This window comes from Elephantulus edwardii, unplaced genomic scaffold (assembly GCF_000299155.1).
Source record: "Elephantulus edwardii isolate Elephantulus edwardi_28Jun2011 unplaced genomic scaffold, EleEdw1.0 scaffold00033, whole genome shotgun sequence".
Lineage (NCBI taxonomy): Eukaryota > Metazoa > Chordata > Mammalia > Macroscelidea > Macroscelididae > Elephantulus > Elephantulus edwardii.
In genome coordinates this window covers 6,211,839-6,238,760 of record NW_006399783.1, presented here as the reverse complement: position 1 = coordinate 6,238,760, position 26,922 = coordinate 6,211,839, and the positions used below count along the sequence as shown (strand labels likewise).

Sequence of the window (26,922 nt, the reverse complement as noted above, 5' to 3'; positions counted from 1 at the left end):
GCGCCTCTGGGATTGTAGTTGCAGCTCCTTACCACTAGGCCACCAGAGCTCCCCTATGAATCAAATTTCTATGCACATCCAAAACCTTTCCCAACAGGGTAAAAAGGAAAGCCATAGACTGGGAAAAATATTTAGTAATGACATGTCTGATAAGGGACTTATTATCTAGAATTTATAGAATACTCCAGCACCTCAACAAGATAAAGGTAAACAACCCAATTGAAAAATAGGCACAGGATATAAACAGACATTTCACCAAAGAAGACATTCAGATGGCAAAAGAAAAACACATGAAGAAATATTAAAAATCTCTAGCTCTAAGAGAGATGCAAATTAAAACAACTCTGAGATATCATATCTCCCCAGAAAGAATAGCAGAAATCAACAGAGCAGCAAACAACAAATGCTGGGTAAGTTGGGGAGAAATTGGAACCCTTATTCACTGTTGGTAGGAGTGTAAAATGGTGTAACCACTATGGAAGGCTGTATGGCACTTTCTCAAAAAGTTGAAAATAGAAATACCATTTGACCCAGCAATTCCACTACTGGGAATATACCCTAAAGAAACCAGAACTGCCACTAAAACAGATAGATGAACACCATGTTTACTGCTGCATGTGCACAATAGCAAAGAGATGGAAGCAACCCAGGTGCCTATCAACAAATGAACAGGCAGAGAAACTGTGGTATATTCACACAATGGAATACTATGCTGCTTTGAAAAGCAAGTAATTCATGAAATATTATACAAAATGGATGACCCTGGAGAACAATATGCTGAGTGAAATATCTCAGTCACAAAAGGACAAATACTGCATAATGCCACTGTTAGAACTGATATGGGGGTTTGTGGAAACTAAGAAAAGAGGGAATAAATAATGAACACTGCATTTAAATAGATGAAGAAAGAACTATCTAAAAGAAATATATGATTAGGTATTATTTGCATGACAACAGTCCAGAATAAGAGGTACATAGCAAAGTGGACTGGGGGGTGGGGAAGGGAGAAAACTGTGCAACAATGAGAAAATTCTTTTTAAAGAGAAAAGCCAACTAGCGGTGGAGTAGGGAGGAAAATGTGCAATGAACAATAAATGAATGGAAATCTAAATTTTCTGTAGACTTTTGTTAAAATATAAATGAAAAATAATAATAATAAAAAAGCAAATATGGAGGAGAAGCCTGTTAGAGAGACTTGACTTGTGGGAATAACCTTTTATAGTTATCCTTTCCCCTAAACTTGAAAGTTAGAAGTATTGATGTGGCCAGGGAACTATGTTTGTTATCTGTGGAGTTCTTGGGTAGTACAATGATTGAACATGGCTACTTACTCTTTGAAAGGTTGCAAATTCAAATCCATCCAGAAGCAATTAAAAATAAAGCCCTGGGGATCCACTTCTGCAAACAGCAGCCACTGAAAACCTTCTGGAGTGCCTGTTCTACTCTGACTTACATGGGGTCAATGGCATGAGCTTGATGGCAACTGCTTTGTTAAGAAGTAATTTAACTCTAGAGCTCTGGTAGCCTATTGGGTAAGGAGTTGCTCTGTAAACCCAGAGGCATGTGGTTTGGATTTACCAGCTGCTCCACGGGAGAAGGATGTACAATCTCCTCCCACGAGACTTTTAGTCTCTAAAAACCTGCTAAACCGTCAGTGATGAGTCAGCCAGGACTTGATGGGACAAACAACAACAATTTAACTCTAGTCCCATGTTTATAACTCAACAATATTCATAACTATTAAGCTTCTGAACAGCATGAAGTGGTGTTACCACATTAGACATAAAGAGTTGTACCAAATGCAGAGAACTTAGTTATCTAGTCAATGCTGGCTCATGTGACTAGACAAACATGGTTCCATTAGGATTTGTCTAATTGGGAAAATAGCTCTTGGACCTCTTACCCTGACACTGTTTTTAAAGCCTCTCATGTACCATCGAACAAACTGCTTGGAATGGAATCCTTCCCCAAAACTGCACTATCTACTAATAAACCCAAACCATCAAGTGCGTGGTCTTCTACTTGAGTCCAACTCATGACAGCCTTCAACTGGGTTTCTAAGGCTATAAACCTTAATGGGAGGATATCGGGGATCCAGCCCCGGTAAATCTGGAGAATTGCGCCAAAAGGAGGCACCAAGTTGAATGAAGATGCGGAGAGGCTAATTGCTGATGACAAATAGCAAGTTTAATATTCTGGCAAGGGTATATATATATGTCTTAGGAACTTGCCTGCAGAGGTAATTGCATTATTTCTTATCTGTCCCAGATGTTGACTGGTAGATCAAACATTCCCAGACCTCAACACAAAACAAAGACATCTTCCAGGATATCCTATGATATCTATTGGAAAATAAGAAGGTATAGCATTCCTAGAATTCTGAGGCCTTTGGTCCCTCCTTATTCATTAGCATACTGCTTCCTGGAGTTGTTTACTGTAGAATAGATGGTCAAGCCAAGATGAGTGGTCCTGCTGTTTTTACAACGCATTGCTGATCCTGCTTTGCAGGTTAGCCAGGCCCTGACAGGAGGAGCCTGCCTCACTGTCTTCCAGGTTTGAATCACTGCTCTTCCAGTTAATAGCCCAGCACTTAACATGCTGTGCCACCAGGGTTCTTTATCCACAAGTAAATGTGACTGCTCAGAGGGCAAGCCCATGAAGATGACTGCTGAACCAGCATGTATCGAGGGCTTCGTATGGCTCTGGTGGCGTAGTCCATGGGAAGCTGTGCTGCTAACTCAAAGGCTGCATCTCTCCACTAGCTCAATTCCACCATCTGCTCCTCAAGAGAAACAGGGGCCATCCCTTCCCATGCAATTACAGCCTCAGAAATTCACTGGCTCATCAGCTATCAGTTGATTTACACCTGATGGCAATGAGGTGTATTTTTTTTTAAATGGTCCAGGTGCCCTGCTGAGGCCTTACGACTGTGCTCAAGGAGCTTCTTTCCATGGTACTGAGGAAAAAACAGAAGATCACAAAGCTTATCTGCCTAGTTGTTTGTTTTTTGTGGGGTTTTTTTTTATCACGAAAAACCCAACTCAATCCAGGTTTGCTCAGTTCCACTAAGTACTCAACACCTAGGGAGTTAATTCTCTTTGACTGTAAATTTGTTCAGGAAAGGGGAGAGAGGAAAAAAAACCCCACACTGAATTTCAATTGTTAAAGGTGAAGACATATTTAAATAATCTTTTTCACCCACTGGTGAAAAAAATCTCCACAAAAATCCCCCCAAAAACCACAAAACAAACTGTAGGAAATAGAGCAAGCAGATATACTGTTGTTGTTGTTGTTATGTGCCGTCGAGTCGCCTGCGACTCATAGCGACCCTATGTACAACAGCCCTAAACTCCGCTCTGTCCTGTGCCAATCGCACTGTCTCTGGCACTCCCATCCCGATTATCCCAGTCACTGAATCAATCCACCTGTTAGAGGGCCTTCCACTCCTGCACTGTCCCTCCACCCTACCAAGCATGATGTCCTTCTCCAAGGACCGGTCTCTCCTTACAACATCTCCAAAGTATGTTAGATGGAGCCTCAGAATCCTTGCCTCCAAGGAGCCACCCAGTTTAACCCTTTCCAGGATGAATCTGTTTGTTTTCCTGGCAGTCCATGGTACCCTCAATACGGTTCTCCAGCACCACAGCTCAAAGGCATCAATTCTCCTTCTATCCTCCTTGGTCACTGTCCAGCTCTCTGATGCATAACAAGTGATGCCAAAGACCATGGCCTGTATCAAACGCACCTTAGTCTCCAGAGTGACACCATTGCTCTTCAGTACTTTGGAGAGGTCCCTAACAGCAGACTTTCCCATGGCAATACGCCTTTTAATTTCCTGGCTACTGGTGCCAAGAGTGTTGACTGTGGAGCCAAGCAAACTGAAGCTGTGAACAATCTTAATCTCTTCACCATCCATCCTGATGCTACCAATTGGTCCAGTGGTGAGAATCTTTGTCTTCTTGACATTGAGCCTCAATCCACATTGGAGGCTACAGTCCTTGACCCTCTGCAGCAAGCGCTTCAGGGCCACCTCAGTTTCAGCAAGCACGTGAGAAATTAGCCATCTAAAATCTTGTTGGTAGGGGTATAGCTCAGTGGTAGCACATTTGACTGCAAAATCCTGTTGGTTAGTCCCGAGCACAGATGGTCCCTATGAACTACAACCTCCTCTAAATTGAGACCAGTAAAAGTAGATGATGCAAATCTAACATTATTGACTCTTCGGATAGGCCCAAAATAGAAAGTCTCCATTAAAATGGGTCCCAATAAAGGGCAAAATGCACATTTAAACTTCACTGCCCCATCCCCCAAATGAACAAAAACCAGACTTAGTGGTCTGAAAGCGACCAGAGAAACCCCTGAGACTATTAGCCCAAGACAAACCTTCTACTCTGAGACTCTCAGAAGCTACTGTTTAGCCTATGAGTAGGTAGGGGCTATGAAATAAACAGTAACACCCAGGCAGAATGTGTTTCTATAATGTGACTAAAAAGGATTTGCCCAAGCAAGAGATGAGTAGGCAGGAAGGAACAGAAAAACCAGATGGCTAGAAATGGGAACCAAGGAAGGAAAAGGGGGGACTGCAGACACACTTGGAGGCAAGATTCTGAAGCTATATCTCACATACTTTGGGCATGTGGCTAGAAGTGACCAGTCCTTGGAGAGGGGCATCTTGCTTGGGAGGGCGGAGGGCAGTGCAAGAGAGGAAGAACCCAGATGAGATGGATTGACTCAGTGACTGGGGTAATGGAGGTAGGTATGTCGGAGACAACAAAATTGGCTCAACAGAGAGCAGGGTTAAGAGCTGTTGTACACAGGGTCGCTATGAGTTGCACGTGACTTGATAACACCTAACAACAGTCAATGTCATGGAATAATTTGTGTATGAATGAATTATTAATTAGAAAACTAATTTGCTACATAAATTTTCACCTAAAACATTACCAAATACTCAAAACCAAAAGCCCCATTGACCAATGTTACTCTGACATGTAATTTTGCAGTGAATCAGAGTGGATTCCAAGGCAGCCTGTTAGAGTAAGGGGTACTCTCAACTCTTGCTGGTGTAGAATTTATTAGTGTAATCTTATTTGAGAACTTGTCTGCAATGTCTATTAAACAAAGTTCAGTTTCTGGTTGTTGTTGGTGCCACTGAATAGACTAGGTCTCATAGTGACCGCATGAACAACAAATCTGAACCCTGCCCAAGCTGTGCCATTCCCAGTACAGCCAAGCCTACTGTTACAGTCAGGGTCGGCTGATCTGTGGAGGGTCTTCTTCTCTTTCTCTGACCCTCTAAATAGTTGTTGTTACATATCACTGGGTGAGAACCGACTCAGAGCTGACCCTCCAGCATCTTTTCAGAGGCAGTAAATCTAGATGGAGTAGACTGCCCATCTAGCAGCTGGTGGATTTGAATCTCAAGCCTCTGGACTGGCAGCACAACTCTTTATTATTTATTCACAACAACTCCCTTCCCAGAGAGTCCTCCTCTCAATGCCTGTGTTAGACAAACATATATACAAGTGTTCAAGGAAGCAAATATAAGGGTTTTTCACTCTAGCCTTGTGGTAACAGTCTTCTGTATTTTCTAACATGCTTAGAGCTTTGTTTTGCTCACAGAGCTTAAGAAAAAAAACCCCAACCAAACCACAAAACCAAAAACAACAACAAAAAAACAGTCTTCTGATTACATGCATTAAATAAATCTAAAAAAAAAAAATCAAGGAAGAGACCAAATGAGCACATGGGGCCTTGGGTGCTGAGGGAGAGAAGTGTAACAGGTCTTCTGGAGAGTTCCACACATGATGCCAGCCCAGTGAGGAGCAGGCAGCACAAGGCTAGTTAACATTCTAGGACCAAAAGAGCCTCCAGTCTAGGGGAGGGAACTGCAGATGGATTTATCCCAGCACAGCAGCTCTAGTATCCTCATCCTCTTTGGAAGTCAGTGTCTGGGGAAGATTGAATGGCAAGGGGAGGAGAGAGAGGGGGCCACAAAGGGAGAGAGAACAGAAGGCAGTTGCTAGGAGACAGCGTGAAAAGTCTCAACACAAGCTTGGAATTTAGTGGAAACCACTGATCTAGTGCCAGGGTTTTGGGACACAGGTCCTGGGCCTATTTCCGGCACCAGACCTTCCCTTGTGTGAATCTCAACACAGCTGAGCACAGCAGAGAGCCAGGGAGATGAGAGAGGAAGAGAGAAAGCAGGCGAGGGGCAGGGAAGAGGGAGGAAGAGAGGTGAGTGGAGGATGAGGGAGAAGACAGCAGAGAAAAATAGAAAGTCAGAAAGGGAGGAGGAATGTGAGAGAGAGAAAGGAAGAATCAGAGATGTGAGCAAGAAACAGAGGCAGAGAAAAGGGAGAGAGAGAGGAGGCAAAGGAGAGGCTGAGAAGGATAAAAAGAGATTGAGGGACTGAGTCAGGGAAAAGGCAGTTTAGAAAGGACCCTAAAACAAACACATAAAACTCCTCATCATAATGAGGGAAGTAAACCACGCTACGGCCCTTAGGCCAAATCCAGTCATCCAGATACCTGTTTTAGAACAGCCTAAAATCTAGTCATAGGTTTGAAAGAACCTAAAGAAAGTAAAAAAGGAGAACAGTATTTCAAGATATGAAATTCAAGGCCCCGGGGCCATACGTGAGGTTTCACTGGAATGCAGCCATTCATCTGTAAATTGTGGCTGCTTTTAAATTGGGACGGTGTCTTGATGGCTGTGACTAGTTTGTATGATGTAGTAAAGCAGAAATTATTTGCCATCTAGTCCTTGACAGAAAATGTTCGTTAAAACCTAGAGTTAAAGATATGGGAGAAGAACTTTTGAAACTAAATACCTAAATTTGAGGCATTATGATGTTGTCTTAGGTCCAACTGAACCTATTTTGACCCAAAATTACTGAGAAGAACAGCCCCACATGTTTTCCTTTGCTGTAATCTCTTCCAAAATAGCTCAACAGTTCTTTTCTCTCTCAGGACCCCGGGTGTGTTTGAATTATCAACTTTCATGTTAACTGCTGAGTGCTTAAACGTAGCACCACCAGATCTCTTTGGGATAATACAGTGGTTATTGAGCATTCCACTCTGTATAAAAAACTTAAGTGTTAGGGAGCTCTGGTAGCCTACTGGCAAGAAGCTGCACTGCAATTCCAGAGGTATGTTGTTCAAATCCACCAGATGATCTGCTGGAGAAGGAGGGACAATCTCCTCCTGTACCAGTCAGATCTGATTTGACGGTGTACACACACACACACACACACACACACACACACACACACACACTATTAATAATAATGATAAAAAAAAACCCAAACAAAAAAAAACAACCTTAAGTGTTCATCATGAACATACTGAATCCACAAAAAAACCTCAAGATATAGTGGCTAGTCATTTTTCAATCCTTTTCACAGAGGAGAAACTAGAGGTTCAGACCTCGGAGCTTTTAAAACATACTTATGTTCAGGTCATACCCAGACCTTGGATTCCATGATAAAGTGACTGAGATAGACCTGGCATTCACGTCTGCCTTATTTCCAAACACACCCACCTGAGCCAAACCTTCACTTCCTCTCATACAGCAAGACTGTGGCTATTTCCTCCTACATGGGGTGGGTTTACCCCTTTCCCTTTCCAGATAGCAATGTGGCTTTAATTTTTTCCAAATAATACATTCTACCATTAATTGAGGGAGTTCTGGTGGCTCAGTGGTAAGAAGTTGTGCTGCCATCCCAAAGACACAAGGTTCAAATCCACCCGCTGCTTTATGGAAGAAAGACAGATAATCTCCTGCTGGATTATTTTACCACCTCTGAAAACCTGCTGGAGGGTGAGCTATGAGTGAGCTTTGATTCGATGGTATATAACAACAACAACAACAGCAACCAATCATTTATTGAGGATCCGCTATGTGCTCTGTACTTACCTGAATTAAACAAAAAACAAAACAAAAAAGCAACCATAAAAACCTCAAACCCAACCAAAACCAAGCCAGTTGTCATCAAGTGGATTCTGACTTGTGGTGACCCACTGGGATCAGGATGGACTGAGCTCCACAGGGTTTCAGTGGCTGGTATTTTGGAGGCCGACCATTGGAACTTTCTTCCAAGGTGCCTCTGGATGGATTCAAGCTGCCAACAGTTACTAGCTGAGTGTGCTAACCTATCGCATCACCCAGGGACACTAGTCTTCCCTCGAAAGTCACTGACTAAAGTAGATTCTGGCTTTGTGACCCAGTAAGTCAGAAAAGAAGTGCCTCATAGAGTTTACAAGACCATAAATGCTTACAAAGCAGACTGCTATAACTTTCTCCCTCAGCGTGACGAGTGGATTTGAACTGTTGGCCTTGTGATTGTCAATACAAGTGCTTTAAGCACAGTACCGCTGGTGTTCGTTCTAATCTTCCTTACCTGACCACCCTTGCCATCGAGTTTATTACAACTCACAGACTATGGGACAGAGAAGAACTACCACCTGGGATTTCCAAAGCTCGAAGTTGGCTAGCCTCCTCTTTCTTTCATGGTTGTTGTTGTGTACCGGAGAGTTGGAACCGACCCATAGCTGACCCTCTGGCAGGTTTCCAGAGGCAGTTACTGCACGGGAGGAGACTGCCTATCTTTCTCTTCAGAGCAGCTGGCGTGCCTTCAGGATTACAGTGCAGCTTCTTACCACTACAGCTTCCTTCTTTCATGGTTAAACAAGTAGATTTGAACCTTGGACTTTTTAGTTAGCATCTCAATGCTTAATCCACTGTACAATCATGGCTCCTTCTTGTTATTGGTAGGTGTTGTGAGTCAAATACATTACACAGCAATGCTATGAACAATGACCTGAGCCCTGCCCTATCCTGTGCCATCCTCATCATCCCTGACACACTCTGAGCTCACTCTGAGTTCACTGCTGAGCTCATCGTGTGGGCTCCTTTGTCTGCTTTAAAAAATGTCGGTTCCCTCCATTCCTCTGCCAATGACCTTACACAAAATAAACCTCTACCGTTGTCAAGTTGATTCTGACCATCAGATTTCCTTTGCAGAAAACTGCCCATCTTTCTCCCATGGTGGTGGAAAGCACACTATACCACTAGAACTCCTTAATGATCTTGTAAATCAGTTATTATTTCTTCCTTTTCCAACTGAGGCTCAGAGAAGGTTAGAATGACTTGCTCATTGTGGGACGTCAGGGCATAGATTTTCCTCGAGGTGTAAAAGCACAATTGGTGTGAGTTTGTGGAAAATGCTCTGATGTTTGTTCTGTATATTGGTTATAGAGGTAGCCTCATCTCTATCCACTGAGAGTTTTATACTTAGGTGGACTTTTCTGAATACATGTTATACTTCAACAAAAAGTTTAAAAATAATTGACCTAAAAATGTAGGATGAAATCAGGATTTAAACTTAAAACTGACCTAGAAAAGTATGATGAAATCAGGATTTGAACTTCATTCTAAGTCAGTGTTTCCTGAACTGAGTGTTAATACGATCTAAGGTGTGCCTGATCCAGGCCATGGTCTTTGCAATTTCTTACTATGCGTCAGAGAGCTGGACAATGATGATTAAGGATGTAAGAAGAATTGATGCCTTTGCGTTCTGGTGCTGGAAGAGAGTCTTGACCATGGACCACCAAGAAAACAAATAGTTCTATTTTGGAGAGGGTGAAAATAAGTTTATCCTTAGAGACTAAGATTTTGAAGCTCCATCTCACATACTTTGGGCACATGGCCAGGAGACAATGGTCCTTGGAGAAAGACATCATGCTTGGAAGGGTGGAGGGACAGTGCAGGAGAGGAAGACCCCTGATGAGATGGATTGATACAGTAACTGGAGCGGCAATGAGGGTTGGTGTGTCAGATTCAGTAAGACTGGCTCAGAACAGGGCAGGCTTCAGAGCTGCTGTACATAGGGTTGCTAAGGGTCCCGGGTGACTCGATGGCACATAACAACAACACAACATAGGGAATTAAACAGCAGAGACACAAATACTAATAAAGCTCTCCCTTTTTCAATTCTCTTCTAGATCTTCAGATTCCATCAAGGAGAAAGTGTGACTCTGGCAGTGGGGTATATTTATCATGATCCAAGTACTAGTAGTACCCTTTGATAAACAGGAAAGATGATCTCATGGCTTCGAGCTCGAACAAGCAATATCATTAATTAGATTTTAACAATATTGTCATTTTCATTTATTTAATTTTCCAATTATCTTACAAGGCAGATTTGACTTACTGTGAAACTCATATCCATTGCTAATTTCTTTATGACTAATAGAATCCTAACTGATTTTCTATAAAACCTCAGAATGAGCCAATGAGGAATAAGGTGCTGGGGAGGTGGAACATTCAGGAGCATTTCTTGGATGCATGACAGACCTCATGACTGGTGAGCCAGCAGCCACCCTGGGCTATAAGGCAGCCTCAATGATGGAAGTCATGGAGTAAGAAGAAGATAATTAACAGAGATAAGAACACTACAGAGCCACCAAATGAAGCTTAAATTGCCTCCTTCTTCTCCCCCTTTTAAAATAATAAACACATATCTATCTTATTTAAGTCTCCTATTTCTAGACTCTATTCTGACCCATCAAATATAATTAGTTCCATAAGAAGACAACTTTAATTTATGGCAAATTATACTTAACATCAACTTATAGTGATAACATGTTTCTAAGCTTTTTTAAAAAAAGTAAAATAAATAGAACATCAAGGCAAATATTAATATGAACTATCACATGAGGTGAAAGGGCATGGGTGATAGAGAACTGAAACACTAATAAGACTGTGGTGTTAGCCTAAAAGTTGGCTTTTTTTAGTCATTAGCTTAAGCCCACTGCTGGATGATTTGGCTTTGACTGCTGAACTGAAACAAGAGCTTGGACTAATTGAGGAATTGTGCCTTGGAACTGCTGGGCTAAAACCTGCATTTGCACTGGGTGATATTCTTTGCCTCCTCCACTCTTCAGCTTCTCTAATAAACCCCTTTCTTGTTATCACAACTGTGAAGAAATGCACTTCTTGCTCCGGCTGTGGTTGTAGAGGCATGGGGCCTCCGGACTCTATCTGCTTTCTGCTCTGGGGTGGTGAGGGGCTGTGCTATTCTCACTCCTTCTGGCCCTTATAGAGAGACGCTGATGGCCCCGTGCCCCCATTTCCCATTTTCTGCCCTACAACAATGACAAACTGAGAAAGGATGTTGAGAATCAATGTAACAAGACTATCCCGTCTTGTTGCCCATCTCAGGAGGTCCTCAGTTTTCCCAGTGGAATCCTCTTGATTGGTCCTTGAGGATCTCTCATCATTGGTCCAAACCAGGACAGTTCTTCAAGCTCAAGGGAAGCCTCACTTACCAGGTGTCTTCCAGGGTCCGTGTGCTGCTTCTTTCTTCCTGCCTTTTTTCCAGCTCCACTGCTGTCTGTTCCAACAGAGCAGACACAGCATCCTGCAAAGACAAAAAAAAATGCTAATGGGCTTGTCTGTTGTGCCATGAACTCTGTCCTAGCAAGCTGAAATCAGAGCCTCTTAGAGCTATGACTCATCCTATGAAATCAGGGCAAAACTTAAAAGACTATAGTTGGTAGATCTTCAGAAACTAACCTCTGCATATATAGACTTAGAGGAGTTTTGGTAGACAGCAAAGATTAGTATAGTAGTTAAGTTGACAGAATTATAGGATTTTGGATATAGGGAGATCATAGGCTACTCATGGACCACAACACACGAATATAACAAAACATGATAAGGGCCATGAGAGGTTAAGTGTTAGACATACAGGAACAGAAGTACATGGCAAAGCCCCATGGTGGGTGTGTTCCAGAAGACTTCCTGGAGGAAGACCACCTATACTGAAAGAGACTTAAGTAATAAGGTCTGTGACTTGGAGAAGTTCCATAATCTTTGAGACTCAGTTTCCTCTAAAAACGACTACAAAATGTTGAAAGTTGATTGAAAAGATATACAAAAGCACTCAGTTACTGGCATTCAGTAGACAACAGCTAATAGAGCAAAACAAGACCCTGCAATTTTCTGAGTACATGGTTCGCTTGCAAATACTCTTGTTAGTATGGACCAAATTTTGAATAATCCTTGAAGTTTGCTTTTTGAGAAGGGAAGAGAGAACTGAAATTGACTGAAGACCTGGTATATGCGAGTTTTTGGTGATTTATGGTCTGTCCTTCCTAACCTATATATGACTTAGCCTATCTTCTCCAGTGAAATTCTGGGCAGTAACAGTCCAAAGTAACCAAGTACTGACAGAAGTATTACAGAGTATTGAAAGACAAACTGAATTTCAAATGCATTCTATTTGGCTTTCTGATATGGCTAAGAACCAAGTATGAAGACTTCCACATGCTGTCAGGGAGTCCTGGTGGCCGAGGAAATAAGGAGTTGCTCTGCCAACCCAAAGGTAGGCTGTTCAAATCCACCAGCTACTCTCACTGAAGGCCCCACCTATGAGTCTATTCAATGGTAATGAGTACTCATCATGATACTCATCATGAGTAGCTTATATAGCATATAATCATATATACCATATGAGTATCTGAGTTGATACTCATATTATAAGACGCTTTCATACTGTACACAACAGTGCAAGTGACCTCACTACTGAGCTGACAGCTAGCCAGGCTACTTAACTTGCAGATATAGGCTTTCCAAAGACAGACAAGAGTTTAAGGAGATTTGAATAGGTAATTAAGTATTCCACTTAAATGAAAACAAGGTACTGTTTAACCATATAGAAGATTAACAATGAATAGGCAAATGTGAGATTAAAAACAGTTAATGTTTATCATGCACTGACATGTATTTTTCCCCCCAATTTTCCTGACGATGACTCTACCTTCATAATAAGACATAAAAATAGAGGCTCAGAGAGGTGACCTGAGTGACCCCTATCATCCAACTAATTTTTTTACTCTAATGCCTTGTCCTTCCCTCTACTTTCTGTTATTTCCTATATAGGGTTCCCCTATGTATCTTGTAGGGAGCTCTGTGGTCTAGTGGTAAGAACCTGTACTGCATACTGAATGCAAGTGGTTCAAATCCACCAGCTGCTCCATGGGCGAAGGATGGACAATCTCCTCCCGTGTGATTAACCACCTCTGAAAGGCCACTGGAGGGTCAGCTATGGGTGGGTTCTGACTTGACAGTACACCACCACCACAACAATATATCTCATAGTAGTCCTAGTCGCACTGGGATTAAGTAGCTGACTGGCAACCAAAAAATTGCCACCAACCTGGTTGCTCACCAGCTGCTTCATGGGAGAAAGATGGTGGCAGTCTGCTTCCATATAGATTATAACCTTGGAAACCTTATGGGGCAGTTCTACTCTGTCCTACAGGACATGAGTCAGAACCCACTTGACGACAATGACTAGAATGAGTATTTTGCAGGAGGCAGTGGTGGCTCAGTAGAAGAACCCTTCCTTTCCATGTGGAAGGCCTGGGTTTGATTCCTAGTCAGTGCCCCTGTTAAGTGGCCACCACCCCATCAATAGAGGCTGTTTGTTGCTCTGATGCTGTACAGGTATAGCTGAGCTTCCAGATGAAGACAGAGTTATAAGACAGACTTGCCACTCCTGAAAAATGAGCTCATTAAGACCTCATGGGCCACAGACGATCCTAAACCAACCACAGGGACGGCGTGAGACTGGCAGCGTTTTTTGTTATGTGAAGTCGCCCTGAGTTGAGCAGGCAACCTGATGGTGCTAAAAACCACAGTAACAATACATCTTGAACATATTAGGGACTCAATAAAGAGTAATTTTCCATCTTTTATAGGCTTCTCACTACTTCTTTATTTCATTTTTAAAAACTTTATTCTGATTTATTTACAAAATTTGAATATATTGTTTTCACACGGGATCGTCCCACCCTCGACCCCTTTATTTAATTTTTAAAAATCCTGAATTAATATCTTCGCCAGGCAAGTTTTGGTAGGAAAAGCCTAATGCCATAAAGCAAAGAATAAAAGAAATAAAGTGTAAATAAATGGGGAGCTCCCTACTCATTAGAAGAGCCTAGTCCTTCCCTGTCCCCCTCTTCCTTGCCCTTCGACTAGCCTCTACTTTTCCATCTCTCTATCTCTATCTCTGGTGCCTCAGTCCTGAGAAGTTCTCCCGTCCTGCATCCCGGGGCTGCGCGTGTGGGAGGATGGAGCAGATCTGGGTCTGAGCTCACCGTGCTTTCAGGTCCTGGCGAGGGCCCAGTGGCTCCTGCTGGTTTGGGCTCTCTAGTTTGTTTCTTCAAGTATTTGTAACTCAGGAGGTTGTACCAGCGAATTGACTGCTCCCCAGAGCGGCAGACCTCAGCGAGGCTGATCTGAGCGCCCCCCTGTTGAGGATGGGAAAAGGAAGAATATCAGCCGAAGAAGATAAGGAATGCTGGGGGATTTGGCTTGTGGAGAAAACATCACTCTAGTTGAAACGGAAGTGCTTGAGTAGTATAAGCAGTTAACATGTCTAGCTAATAACTGAAGGGTTGGCAGTTCAAGCCCACCTATCCATATGCCTCAGGCCTGGTGATCTACTTTTGAAAAATTGGTCATTGAAAATTTTATGGAACACAACTCTACATCAACATGCAGAAACTTGTCACGAATTGGAATCCACTCAAAAGCAACTAGTAAAAAAATGTGAGATAGAGGATCGGAAGAAAAAAAATTTAGCTGCTAACCACTCACTCACGGATTCATTCACTGGCTTACTCATCACATCTTTAATCAGTACTTATCCTGTGCTAATCACACTGAGAACCAGGTTCATTATTAGGGACTGAGGACAAATGACTGTCTCTACAAGGTCCTGCCTTCTTGGAGCTCAAAGTCTTTCAAGGGAGTAAGATATTTAAAAAAAGCAATTCATTACAAGTGAGATGGAAACTGCTCAATCTTATCCATAATCAGAGAAATTAAAGATTATACCAATGAACTTTTCTCTTAGCAAATTTGAAAAAAAAAATCTGTTCTTTCCCTCGTCTGTTTCAATGCAGTATACATAATTTATCCAGTTTTTAGGGTATTATGGTTATCACAAGAGCCCAGAATGAAGGTTGCATAGTGGAGTGTAGTTGGGGCAGGGGAGGGGTGTGGTGGGGAGGCAGGGGAATGCAGGAATTTTTCTTTTACTTTTCAAAGAGAAAAGCGAACTGGGGGGGAGGGGTGGGCAGGGAGAAAAGTGCAACAATGAATGAATGGAAATCCAAAATCTCTGTAAATGTTCATTAAAATTAATAAAATAAAATAAAAAATTTGAAAAAAAATCCAAAATTTTGACATCACCCTTTGTTGTTGTCGGTGTGACCAGATGCATAAGCACTCCCTCACCTTGTTAGTGAGGATGCGAAATTCAGGAACCTCTGAAGAAATGTGGCAATACCAAGCAGAATTATGGATGCATTTTCCTCCATGTACCATCAATCCCATGGCCTAGTATTTAAGGAACTGCGCTGCTAACCCAAAGACAGACAATCTGAATCTACCAGCTACAACACGGGAGAAAGATGGGCATTCTCCGCCTAAGCAAGTTAAGTGCCTTAAAACCTCCTGGAAGATCAGCTGTGAGATGGTTCTGACTTGATGGTAATGCGGTGGTCGTGGTGGTTATTGCACAGGTAAGGTGTTCTGGTGGAGTTCTCTGCAGGGAATTGCACTGTTAACCAAAGGCAGTGCCTGTCTGGTGATTTGAATCCACCAGCACTTCTGCCAGAGTGCAGTATCACCCCATGTGATTTACAGGCTCTCAAAAACCCAATGAAGGGCCTAGTACTTGTAACTTGATTGCAAGGAGAACTTGACTGCACAAATAGATCTGCTCAAGTACAAGATGACCCACATCAAGATTACTCAATCGGCCCCTGGCCCTCAATGTAACAAAAGGTTTTAAACAACTGAAGGGTTAAAAAAAAAGAGATGACTGCATAGATCAATGGTGATTAATTTCATAAAACAGGTATGGAAATGGTTGCATGAAACAATTTTAATGAAGGAATGTGTACAACACAATGTATGGGAATGAAACACAAGGCATATGAACTTTGCATAAAAACCAATATAAAAATAAAAAAAAGTGACTCAATAAACTAGAACACAGTGGAAGTAGAGGACACAATCTGAGGTGCTGGAGAGGGCCTGGGGGAAATGGTCCTGAATAAGCTGGCAATCTTGAGTTTAGGCGGTGTTTCATTCTGCCATATGTGAGGCCATCGTAACAACAATAAGTGTAAAATATAAGCTATCTCCGTGTCCTAATATGGAAAAGATCTCCAGGCTATCTGAGGGAAAGCATGGCCTAGAACAAGGAGCCTGGGTGGTGTGCAGTGTTACGTGTTGGATCTATGGCAGTGGTGTTTATAGTGTTAAATAGATTATACAAAATACTACTTTTTGTACCAAAATTAAGAGATGAGGCAGTTCTACTCTGTCATTTATGGTGTTTTGAGATGGAATTGGTTTTAACGGCATCCAGCCAAAACAACATATCCTCTTTTCAAAAGCCCTGAGCAGGTGGCTGTACCAAAAATTGGTAGAAATGCAAAAAAAATCCAGTTTGCAAAATGAGCTAATACCCATGCAATGGCTCAGTGCAGTCTCTGGAACAAGGAGAGACACTTCAGTCCACCAAGGATCATTTCTTGCAACCTCTCCTTCTACCAGGCTGTACAGGAGCATGAAACCACATCTGGACCCTAACGGTAATTTCTGGGAGAACAGACGTGAGTAGGTGGAGGCAGTAATCATGCTGGTGCTTGTTTAGCACCAACTTTCCCCAAATGAGGAAAACACCTCCTACCTGTGGGCTGTGGTGTCAACTATATACAGTCAAGTCAGGCATAAAGTGCCTAGCACATCTTAGGTGGCTAGAATACATGCAAATATATGTAAATATATGTATATTATTAATCTATGCATTCCATAATTATTCCCTGAGCTCTTCACAGACACTAGAGCTAATGAAATATTTAAGACATGATTCTACCCCCAGGGAGCCCACAATTTCCTTGATCAGGAGGGAGGCAAATACCTGAGCTAGGACAGCCATACAATAGGCTATGTTTTAAAGTGCAAAGAAAAGTAAGCATGACCACAGCTTTGAGGAGTGATACTCCACTAGATTATAATTCATTCCAATAACACACACTATCGATTCTGAGCTGGCTCAAGTGTTATGACTATTGTCTACTGAGATGGATCTCTGGGTGGTGCAACTGGGTCTAGTGACCTAATTCCAAAAAAAATCAGCCCCTGAAAACTCTACAGAGCACAGTTCTACCCTGATACCAATAGGGTCGTCATGAGTCCATGAGCCAATGCTATGGCAGCCCATAACTTGAAGGCAGACTGCATGCACTCTGTGGATGTGTCTGTGTGGCGCTGTCCTAGATGTTGGGGATACAGCAAGGTTAAGGGATATCAAAGCCCCTGCTCCCATTAGCTCTCATTCAAGTCTAGGGAAAGCAGATAAATCAGTGAGCAAACAAAATTTTGTTTCATCCAATGTAAAATGACATTGATTATAAAGTGTACTACTATTTTATGCCTCATTAAGAAAGAAAAAGAATTACCTATTATCTAGTATAAAGTTTGAGTTCAGAGATGATAAAAGGTGGGAAGGAAAAAAAAACCCACCAAGAACTTATTTCCTCAATCTATGAGATACAGTGTCATGTTAGGTGATGACAAATGCTAGAAAGAAAGACAATACCAGGAAAGGAGAGAGCAGAGAATGAGGGGAGAGGAGTGCCATTTTAAATTGGATAAAGATGACCTCACTGAAAATTATACATTTGGGTAAATCCCAGAATAAGGCAAGAGAGGGAGTCTTGGTCATTGTTATCAGGGTGAAGAGAATGCAAGTCAGAGGGGCAGCAAGTGCTGAGCGCGCATGTGCATGTTAGTGTATTTAAGAAATGCAAGGAAACTGGTGATGAAATCCAAGAGCTAGGAAAAAGGGCCAGATCCTACTGCGCCCTGGAGGCCAGTCAAAAGACCCAGGTGTTGAGGCTAGATGAGACAAAGCCATCATAAAGTTTTAAGCAGAGGAGTGGCAGGCAATTACTTGTGCTTTCATTGCATCACTTTGGTGGTTGTGCTGAAGAGAGATGGCAGGAGGAAAGGGCAGAACCAGGGAGATCAATTAGGAGATTAATAGAATAGTCCAGGTCTGTGAGGACAGTCAGTGCCTAAGATCAAATCAGTGGAACTGGTGAGAAATGGCTAAAGTCTTTTGCAGAAAAAGCTAAGAGCTGTTAGGATTGGATGTGAATGGGAGAAAGAGAGGGGTTATTGATGATTTCAGGGACTCTGGCATGAGGAATGGAAGGCCAAGTTTTCTATCAGTTGAGATGGTGAAAACACAGGAGGAAAACTTAGGGTGTTCTTGTGGATGTGTTCATTTTGGAAGGCTGTCAGACATTTAGGAGAAGATGATGAACAGGTAGTTGGACATAGGAGTGACAGCTACGCAGAGAGGTTCAGACATGAAATAGACACGGGTATGATGTTTGAAGCCAGGAGATGGGAAGAGACCACCAAGAGAGTGAGTGGAAATATAAGGGAAGAGGACCAAGGACTGAGGCCTGGGGCACTTTGACGCAATGCAAACGAGAGAGACTATGCAAAGGAGATAAAAACAAAGAAGTCAGGATGTGAGGAGAAAGCTGGGAGAGCAAAATGTTCAAGAAGCCAAGACAAAGTGAGACCAAATGCCAAACAAGAAGAAGGAGCTCGACATCTTTGATGGGTTCCGAAGGTGATGATGGAGAATCGGTCACTGCATTTAGCAACTAAGAGGCCACAGATGACCTTAATGGTCACCTTCAAGAGCAGAGTGATAAAGTGAATGCCCAATGGCGAGCTCTGGTGGCCTAGTGGCAGGAAATTGCACTGCAATCCCAGAGGTGCACGGTTCAAATCCACCTCTGCTGAAGAAGGAGGAACAATCGCCTCCTGTACCAGTCAGATCCAATTTGATGGTACACACATTAAATAAATAAATAAATAAAATTTTAAAAAAATAAGAAGAAAAGAAAAGTGAATGCCCAGTTGGAAGGGGATTAAAGAAAAGAAAGGGGTGAACACTTTTTCAAGTTTTGTTATAAAGGAAAAAAAAAACCCACCCCAATTTAGCAAAAGAAGGTAAAAATAATATTTTTTTTTTTAAATTTTTCATCATGCGAGAAATAAGAGCATATTGGTACACTGATGGAGTCTCTCTGGGTAGTGCAAATTGTTTACATGCTAGCATACTAATCAAAAGGTTGGGGCTTACTTTTCCTCAGAGAAGCCTCGGAAGAAAGGCCTGCAATATACTTCCAAAACCTCAGCATTCATAGCCCCATGAATCATAGTTCGATTCACACAAAGTTTCCAGAGGTTGGGGCTGACTTGATAATGGGTTCCCCCCCACCCCTAGTTTTGATATATAGATAGGCTGGATCCAGCAAGAGGAAGAAAACTAAAGATAGGAAACAGAAAATCCATTAACTGTTGAAGTGATATTCTTAGTTTTAAAAAGAAGTAGGGAAGGTCCATTCTTGAAACCTGGAAAAATGGTGGAGCTTTCTCCAGATTCCTCTAATGCCTCACAGAGAGAAGAAACGAGGTTATCTGTGGAGAGGAAGGATGGTGGGAAGAATTACCGAAGTTTTCACTAGAGAGGAGAAGAGATGAATTAGTCATCTCGGTGAGCAGGAGAGTAAATGGTCTAGGAAAGGAGATTAAAGGCTCATTGGAGGATAGTGATCATTTTAAAATGAGAGCCTACAGCATGGATGAATATGATTTTCTCCAATTACAAAGGTGGAGAGGAGAAGGATAGTTTACTCTGCATGTTTGAGATGCTGCCAGGGAAGTTTGATAGAGATAAGGAGTGAGGGTGCATGAGAGGAATCTGTTATAGTATATATATGTAGGGTCTGGTAAGGGGGCAGCTCTAGCGGAACCTGAGCTGTGCTGAGCTACGCACTCATGTGGTGAACACCGAGGCCCACGGGCAGCCCTGTGACCCTTGTCATGTGCTGAAGCACTGGGAAGAAATGCTGTCTGTAATACTAGGGAAGGGAGAGTATTATCCGTGCTTGAGGACATCAGAGATGCTAGCAGTAACCTCAACAAAGTGTATAATACAATGGTAACCCATAAGAAAGCTGGCATCTGGGTTCAAATCCAGGCTTCTCCACATATGACCAGAAGACCTCGGCACATTACTTAACTTTTCTGAATCCTGATTTTTGATCTGTAAAATAGGAGAAATAATCATACTTCTTATTATAAGTATCAAAACAATGCATGTGAAGTTTTTAACCCAGCATTAGAAATGTAAAAACTCTCAATACTGGTAATATTACTGCATGGTGGATGAAATGGTTTAAAAGAGACTCAGATTCTACTACTCCAGCAATGCAGGACAGAGTCTGTGTAAGATCAGACAAGCTCTTTCTCCTCCCGTCTTCCTTCCTCTCCTCCTCCGGGCACCGAAAGATGACAGTCTGACACTCTGCGTCCCCACAGGATACAGAAAAGTAGGTTTCCCATTGGCCACAGATGGAGACAAGCTGCAACACCATGAGCGCTTTGGCTGCTGCCATGGCAACCAGCAATGGCCAGACTTCAATTAGGAAGGAGGAATAAAAGGCATCCAATTAGGAGAAGAAAATAGGATTGATTCTCTTCTCATTTAGGAATACCCAGGGCTGAGGAAACACTTCATAAGAGGAGCTGGGCTTAGAAAAGCATTTTGCTCTGTCATTCAGTGTCGACCATGCCTGCCAAGCCCTTCCAGTTGCCATCCCTACCTGGCCGCTGACTGAACCCTACAGGCTGCCAGGGAACACTGTGCTGGCTCCTCTGTGCCCATGGTTAAAATATTCCTCATTGACAACTAAATAATTCCAGGCTTACAAAGCCTTTCTCTTCTTGGAACTCATTTGTATATTATTACAAGCCTGAGTTAGCTCATATTCCCATTTTACAGATGAGAAACCGGGGACACATGCTCAAGACGAGACCTAGAGTACGCAGTAGAGCAAGACAATACACTCAGGTCTGTATGACCCTACAGACGTGGCTTTTCCAGGACACGACTGTTCTCAGGGCTCCTGCCAGCAGGATGAAGAGGACAGAACTGGCACAGTTGTGTTCTGTGGAAAAGACTAGTAATGGCCCATTCCATGAGAGCCTCCTATGTGTCAGGCACCAAAGTGGGGCTTTTACATGGACTATTTCACTTAATCTTTGTAGCAGCTCTTCTAGTGAGTCTCATTGCCAAGTTATTAGTAGGCGTTATCATTCCTATTTTATGGTTAAGAAAACTCAGGATTGGGGATGTTGAATACTTTATTCAGCCATTCAGTTGTATAGGAAGAGGTCAAAGTGGGATCTGAACTGCCTCTGTGTATGTTCCCATAATCTCGTGCTTGCCCAGTCTCTAATGTTATATGGAAAGCTGTGGTTTCCTGAAGCAGGAGTTCAAACAGCACTTTCAGGTCTAAAATATTCTCACTCCCATGAAAGGCATTCTCCTTCATCACTCCAATTAGCCTGAGAATACTGTTTATTGGTTTAAATCTCCTGCCAGAACCTAAGGTGACCCTAACAGGTACTTGTGTCCCCCTCACAGGGCTCAGTGAAGCTCAGGGTAAACCAATTCCCAGAAGGACGAGCAGACAGATGAACAGACAGGCTGCTAGCAGACATGGTCCTCACCAGGCAGTCCTCCAGGTGGCTCCTGTCAGTAGTACAGACATCAACTCTTAAGGTCTTCTGGTGAAGGGCTGGATAGGACACAGACACCCAGAACACCTCATTGAACACGAGGGTGTCCGAGGCATCCAGAGGCCTTGTCCGGAACAGGCAGGTTGTGCTTTCAGAGCAGGGAAGGATAGCAACACGTATGTTCCTAGAAGGAGAGAGGAAATGGAAGAGCTTGATGCAATCTGGATCACGGTTACTGTGGAGTGTCGCGTCGGAACCGACCCATAGCTGACCCTCCAGGAGGTTTTCAGAGGCATTTGATTACATGGGAGGAGACTGCCCATCCCTCTCCTGTGGAGCGGTTGGTGGATATGAACCATTTGCAAGCAAGAATGCAGTGCAGCTCCTTGCCACTAGGCCACGAGAGTTCCCTTGGTGCACTAGTTGGGCTAAAGAGCTGCTAAAAAATCTCTAAGAAAACTACAGTGGATGAGAGTTCATAGAATTTCTCAAGTTACAGAAAATATTTGTGAGGGAGATTGGAAGGGTCCCAAGGAAGGATCTGCTAAGGGTCCCTAAAGCTTAGATCTTAAAGTAAGTAGCGGGTGATATCAGTGGTATGTAAACTCAAGTGTTGAGAAAGATTGCTGAGTTTGCTTATTAACATCAGAAACTCAGTGTTTATTGAAGGATACAGGCTCCTCGTACACTACTGGTGAGAAGCAAACGCTGAAGCTGCTGAAGAGGGGAACCAGTTAAATGTAAGAAATTTACAGAAGTATCTGCCCCAAACATCTCATTTCTCAACACCATCCACAGATACCCTTGTACCACTGAGCTATGCTACTGTTGCTGTTACGTGCTGTTGACTTAGAACCAACTCTTAGCTGACAATCTAGTGGATTTTTAGAGGCTCTAAATCACATGGGAGGAGAATGTGCATCTTTCTTCCCAGGAGAAACTAGTAGTGAATTCAAACCACTTGCCTTTGAGTTGGAAGTCCTACTCCTCACCCAGTAGGTCACCAGAGTTCCCTCCCCTGAGACACAGAGGAAGTTGTTCATTCTGGCACTGAAAACAACCCAAGGGGGCAATCTTGTCTTCCTTCTGCTTTGCCTGTGTTCCTGTCTTCTTTCTCTCTGTCACATCCCCAGCTGGTGGCTGGGTGCAGGTTACAGACATGGAACCTCCCGCTGTTAACCTCAAACCTTATGGTTTAATTTTCCTTCTAGACATCTTCCCACAGACAACCTTTGTACAAATATCAGGACAAGATGGAGGAGGAAATGCTGCAGGCATACAGATGAGTGCAATAAAACACAAAATTAGACTATCAACCTCTGGGTAAGAGAAAGCATAGCATATAGAACTGACTTTTGAAAGCAACCTCTCGGAGTTAAAAGGGGCCTCAACCATTCTATTTATATAAAATTTTTTATTTTATACTGGTTTACTTACAAAGTTTATATACATTGTTTTCCACACCGTCAACTGTTCTTCATGAGGCTTGAAGCCCTGAGGCCACAAAGACTTTACTCACCACCTTGTTCTCAGTCCTGGCCCACTATAGAGTCTTAGGACATATTTATGAAGGAAATAATAATGTCCAGGATGTTTCTCTTTATCGTTTGCATGTCTGTGCATTATTAGCAACACTGACATTTTACATGGTGGTGCTGCGCCAGGTGGAGGTCGCTGTGCACTGGATCTAAATCGCAGCAACCTTGTGTGCAACAGAAGCTCTGCCCACTTCTGCCCTCCTCTGTCACCTTAGTATGTCTGAGTCCATCATCAAGGCTACTGTGGCAAATCATCTTATTGGGGTCTTCCCTCATTTTTCTCACTCCCTCCTTTACCTAATGTCAGGTCTTTTTCAGTAATTGATGTTTCCTAACAGTGTGTCAAAGCAAGGGAGTCAAAGTCTCATCATCCTCATTTCTAAGGAACATTCTGTTTCTTCTAAGACAGATGTGTTTGTTCTTCAGTAGTTCACAGTATTTTCCATCTTTTTTATCAACACCATAGTTTAAACACATCAGTTCTTTTTCTCTCAACTTCTGCATGTATGTGAGATGATGGAAAAGACTTGGGTGACACACCTTAGTGATCAAGGTCACATCTTTGCCTTTTAAAACCTTCAAGATTCTTGCAGCAGATCTGCTCATAGAACTATGCTGTCTAATGTCTTGACTTCTGCTTCCATGGAGGCTGACTGCTACTGATGTTAAGTAGAATGAAATCTTTGCCATCTGCAGTCCCGGTAATGTGCACTAAATCCCCACAACAGGTCATTGTTAGAACAGGACAAAGCGAGAGCATGCGCCCCTGGGAAGGCAGGCAGAGTGAGAGAGGCCAGCCTGAAGCATACTCACACTTTCTGCTCTTGTTGCAGCAACAGAGCGGAGAGGTTACTCAGCTGGATGATTAATATTGCAAATTGCTTATTCTTCTCATCATACCTGAAATGAACAAGCATACGGAACACTATTAGTAACTCATTTCTCTCTCATGCTTTCTCTGTTCTTTAATAATTACAAGACGTGGCTATCGGCTGCTCTGGGGACAGTGCTGAGGAGAGAGCGCAGGCCCCGGTGCTGATGCTCAGCGAGTAACTTTCCTGCATTTTTAAATGAAAGTCAGACATTTGTGTGCAGTGCCCTGGTGTTTAAATCGTGGCAGTTATTCATATTAAAAAAAACAAACATAAAAAAAACAAACATCAAAATCATTCTCTACCAAGAGACAAAGAAAATGAAATGACCTGGTCATCAAAACTGGACCATGACCCCTCCCTAGAGGACAAGTTTTGTCCAGACTGCTGAGACCTGGACAGGATGATGAAGGCATACACCACAGCGGAAATGAATAGACAGAACAAGAATGAGGTGATGGTTCTGGCCTGCTCTGTGTCTTTAGGCAAGCTACCATTTCTTTAAAACCATATTTTTCTCATCAGCAGAATGGGAAGCTCAGAAATGGGAAGAAATTGGTACCCCTTTAGTTAGAGCCCCACAGTTGCCAGCAAACTCTGCTGGCTGCATCCCTCACTGGACAGCAGTGAAGGCAAGTGCTGGTAAAAAGGGGACCATAAAAGAGGACATTGGCCAGAACACTTCCCTCTGTTCACCCTCCCTCCTCCATCTCTTACTTCATAGCAATCTGAACTCGGGTTGCACCCATTGCCTCAGATTCGTCACTTTCGAAGAAAGCAGCCACTTCAGAAGTTCCCAGTCTGAAAGGTAATGGAAGAGAGGGGCGTCAGGCTTCCCTTCAGGGGCTCAGGTCAGGCCATTCTGCAGACCCAGTGTTCCCTCTGGGAAAGAGTAGTTGGATTCTTAAAGCTTGGATCTCCTCAGTGTCCCTCTGGGCCCTGCCTGCCCCTAAGCCTCTCACAATCCCTCTATTAAAGGGGCTTCCCTTTCTCCAGTGCCTGCTCAATATGCCATAGACCTTTTAATGGCTTTTAATTGAGCCACTTCCACCCCTAGGAAGAGCTGGGCTTCTACACCTCTGCAGAGCCTTAAACAGGGCTGTGAGGGGAGGGAGAGGAGATTCAGGAATGCCCTCTGGGGCCCTCTCTCCACACTTGTGGGGCTGACATGCTGGCTATCCCACAGGTGACCTGGGTGTATTCAAGGTTCCCACCTGCATGGACCTGGAGCCACGACCCACCTCTGTACTGAAGCCTCATACACACCACTGTCCCCGGCTACCGACTCGTCCGACACTGCAGCCGAGACACAGGCCACTTTGAGACCACTCCGCGGGGCCATGTTCACAGCTGGGGAAGCAGAGGAAAAAGGAAAAATGGAAAAATAGGGTTCAGAAGCCACAATGGTGTCTTTGCAACACACCGCTTATCTGTTCTTTGATACAGCACAGTCCTATAAAGTTCCAAAACCCTTCAAGTCTAAAGCCAGGTCTCTCTTTGCTTTGGGGTGGCAGAAGTGATAGGTATGATTTTACATATGAAATCACTTGGTTCTCACGTTTACTACTTACTGCTTTATTACTTTGGGAGACTGACCTGTCTGTCTTTACAATGGAGATAATAATGTGGACCCTCCAGGCCTACCAGGAGGAGTCTTCATATAGAGAATGGTGCAGCACAAGAGCGCTACACAGTTTCTTACCACAATTCTTACTATAAGGGAGCTCTGGTGGCCTAGTGGTAAAGAATTATGCTGTCAACCCAATGGCAGGCAGTTCAAATCCACCAGCTGCTATTCAAGAGAAAGGCAGACAATCTTCTGTATGATCTAGAGCCTCTGCAAATCAACAGCACATAATATGGAGTCTCTAAATGGCACAGTTAACATCCTCCACCAGACTAGAGGGTTCAAGTGTGCCCCAGAGATGCCTTGGAAGAAGGGATGACAGTCTATTTCTGAAAAACAGCCACTGAAAACTCTCCAGAGCTCAGTTCTACTCTGATATATGTGGTATTACGAGTTAGGGTCAATGCAATGGCAATTGGAACTGTATCCTACTGTCCTGTTCATCACTCTCGAGATCCATCCCAACCCATCCCACAGCACGATAACAGTGCCTGAGCCCTTCAGAGGGGCAAGGGGAGAAAAGATATAAAGCACTTCCTTGCCCACTCGGCTCATCCTGTACCACTCCTAATTCAGCTCCTCCTTTACTCTCTCTTTAATGGAGACTCTTTTTTTGCCTTGTGTACTGTTGAATTGGATCTGACTAGCACAGAAGGAGATTACCACTCTTTCTCTAGCGGAACATCTGATGGATTTGAACCACATGCCTTTGTGATTGCAGTGCAGCTTCTTGCCTGTAGGCCACCAGTGCTCCCTTATAATAGAGACTTGGGTTTTTTGTTGCTGTTGTTTCTTGTTGTGAACCGTTGAATCAGATCCAACTGGCATAGGAGGAAATTGCCCTTCCTTCTCTAGCAGAGCATCTGGTGGATTCAAACCACACGCCTTCGTGATTGCACTGCAGTTTCTTGCCACGAGGCCACCAGAGCTCCCTTATAATTGTTTGTTGTTGTTATGTGCCGTCGAGTCGCTTGCGACCCATAGCGACCCTATGTACAACAGCCCTAAACTCTGCTCTGTCCTGTGCCAATAGCCCCGTCTCCGACACACCATCCAGATTACCCCAGCCACTGAATCAATCCACCGCATAGGGGGCCTTCCCTTCCTGTGCTGTCCCTCCACCCTCCCAAGCATGATGTTCCTCTCCAAGGACCTGTCCCTCCTTGCAACATGTCCAAAGTATGTCAG

The 26,922-nt window shown here is 43.2% G+C and overlaps 1 protein-coding gene across 2 annotated transcripts in view; it reads right to left on the bottom strand.

The window, feature by feature from the left end:
- The window catches only part of WWC1 (WW and C2 domain containing 1), a 203,259-nt gene that overhangs the window by 23,277 nt on the left and 153,060 nt on the right, over window positions 1-26,922 (bottom strand). For both annotated transcript variants that reach the window (XM_006884327.1, XM_006884328.1), the window contains exons 12-17: window positions 25,349-25,457; window positions 24,825-24,908; window positions 24,049-24,135; window positions 21,689-21,881; window positions 14,167-14,319; window positions 11,332-11,423 (exon numbers count right to left, since the gene is read on the bottom strand). In XM_006884327.1, the coding sequence (XP_006884389.1) occupies window positions 11,332-11,423; window positions 14,167-14,319; window positions 21,689-21,881; window positions 24,049-24,135; window positions 24,825-24,908; window positions 25,349-25,457 (718 nt within the window). The remainder of the gene's footprint in view (window positions 1-11,331; window positions 11,424-14,166; window positions 14,320-21,688; window positions 21,882-24,048; window positions 24,136-24,824; window positions 24,909-25,348; window positions 25,458-26,922) is intronic.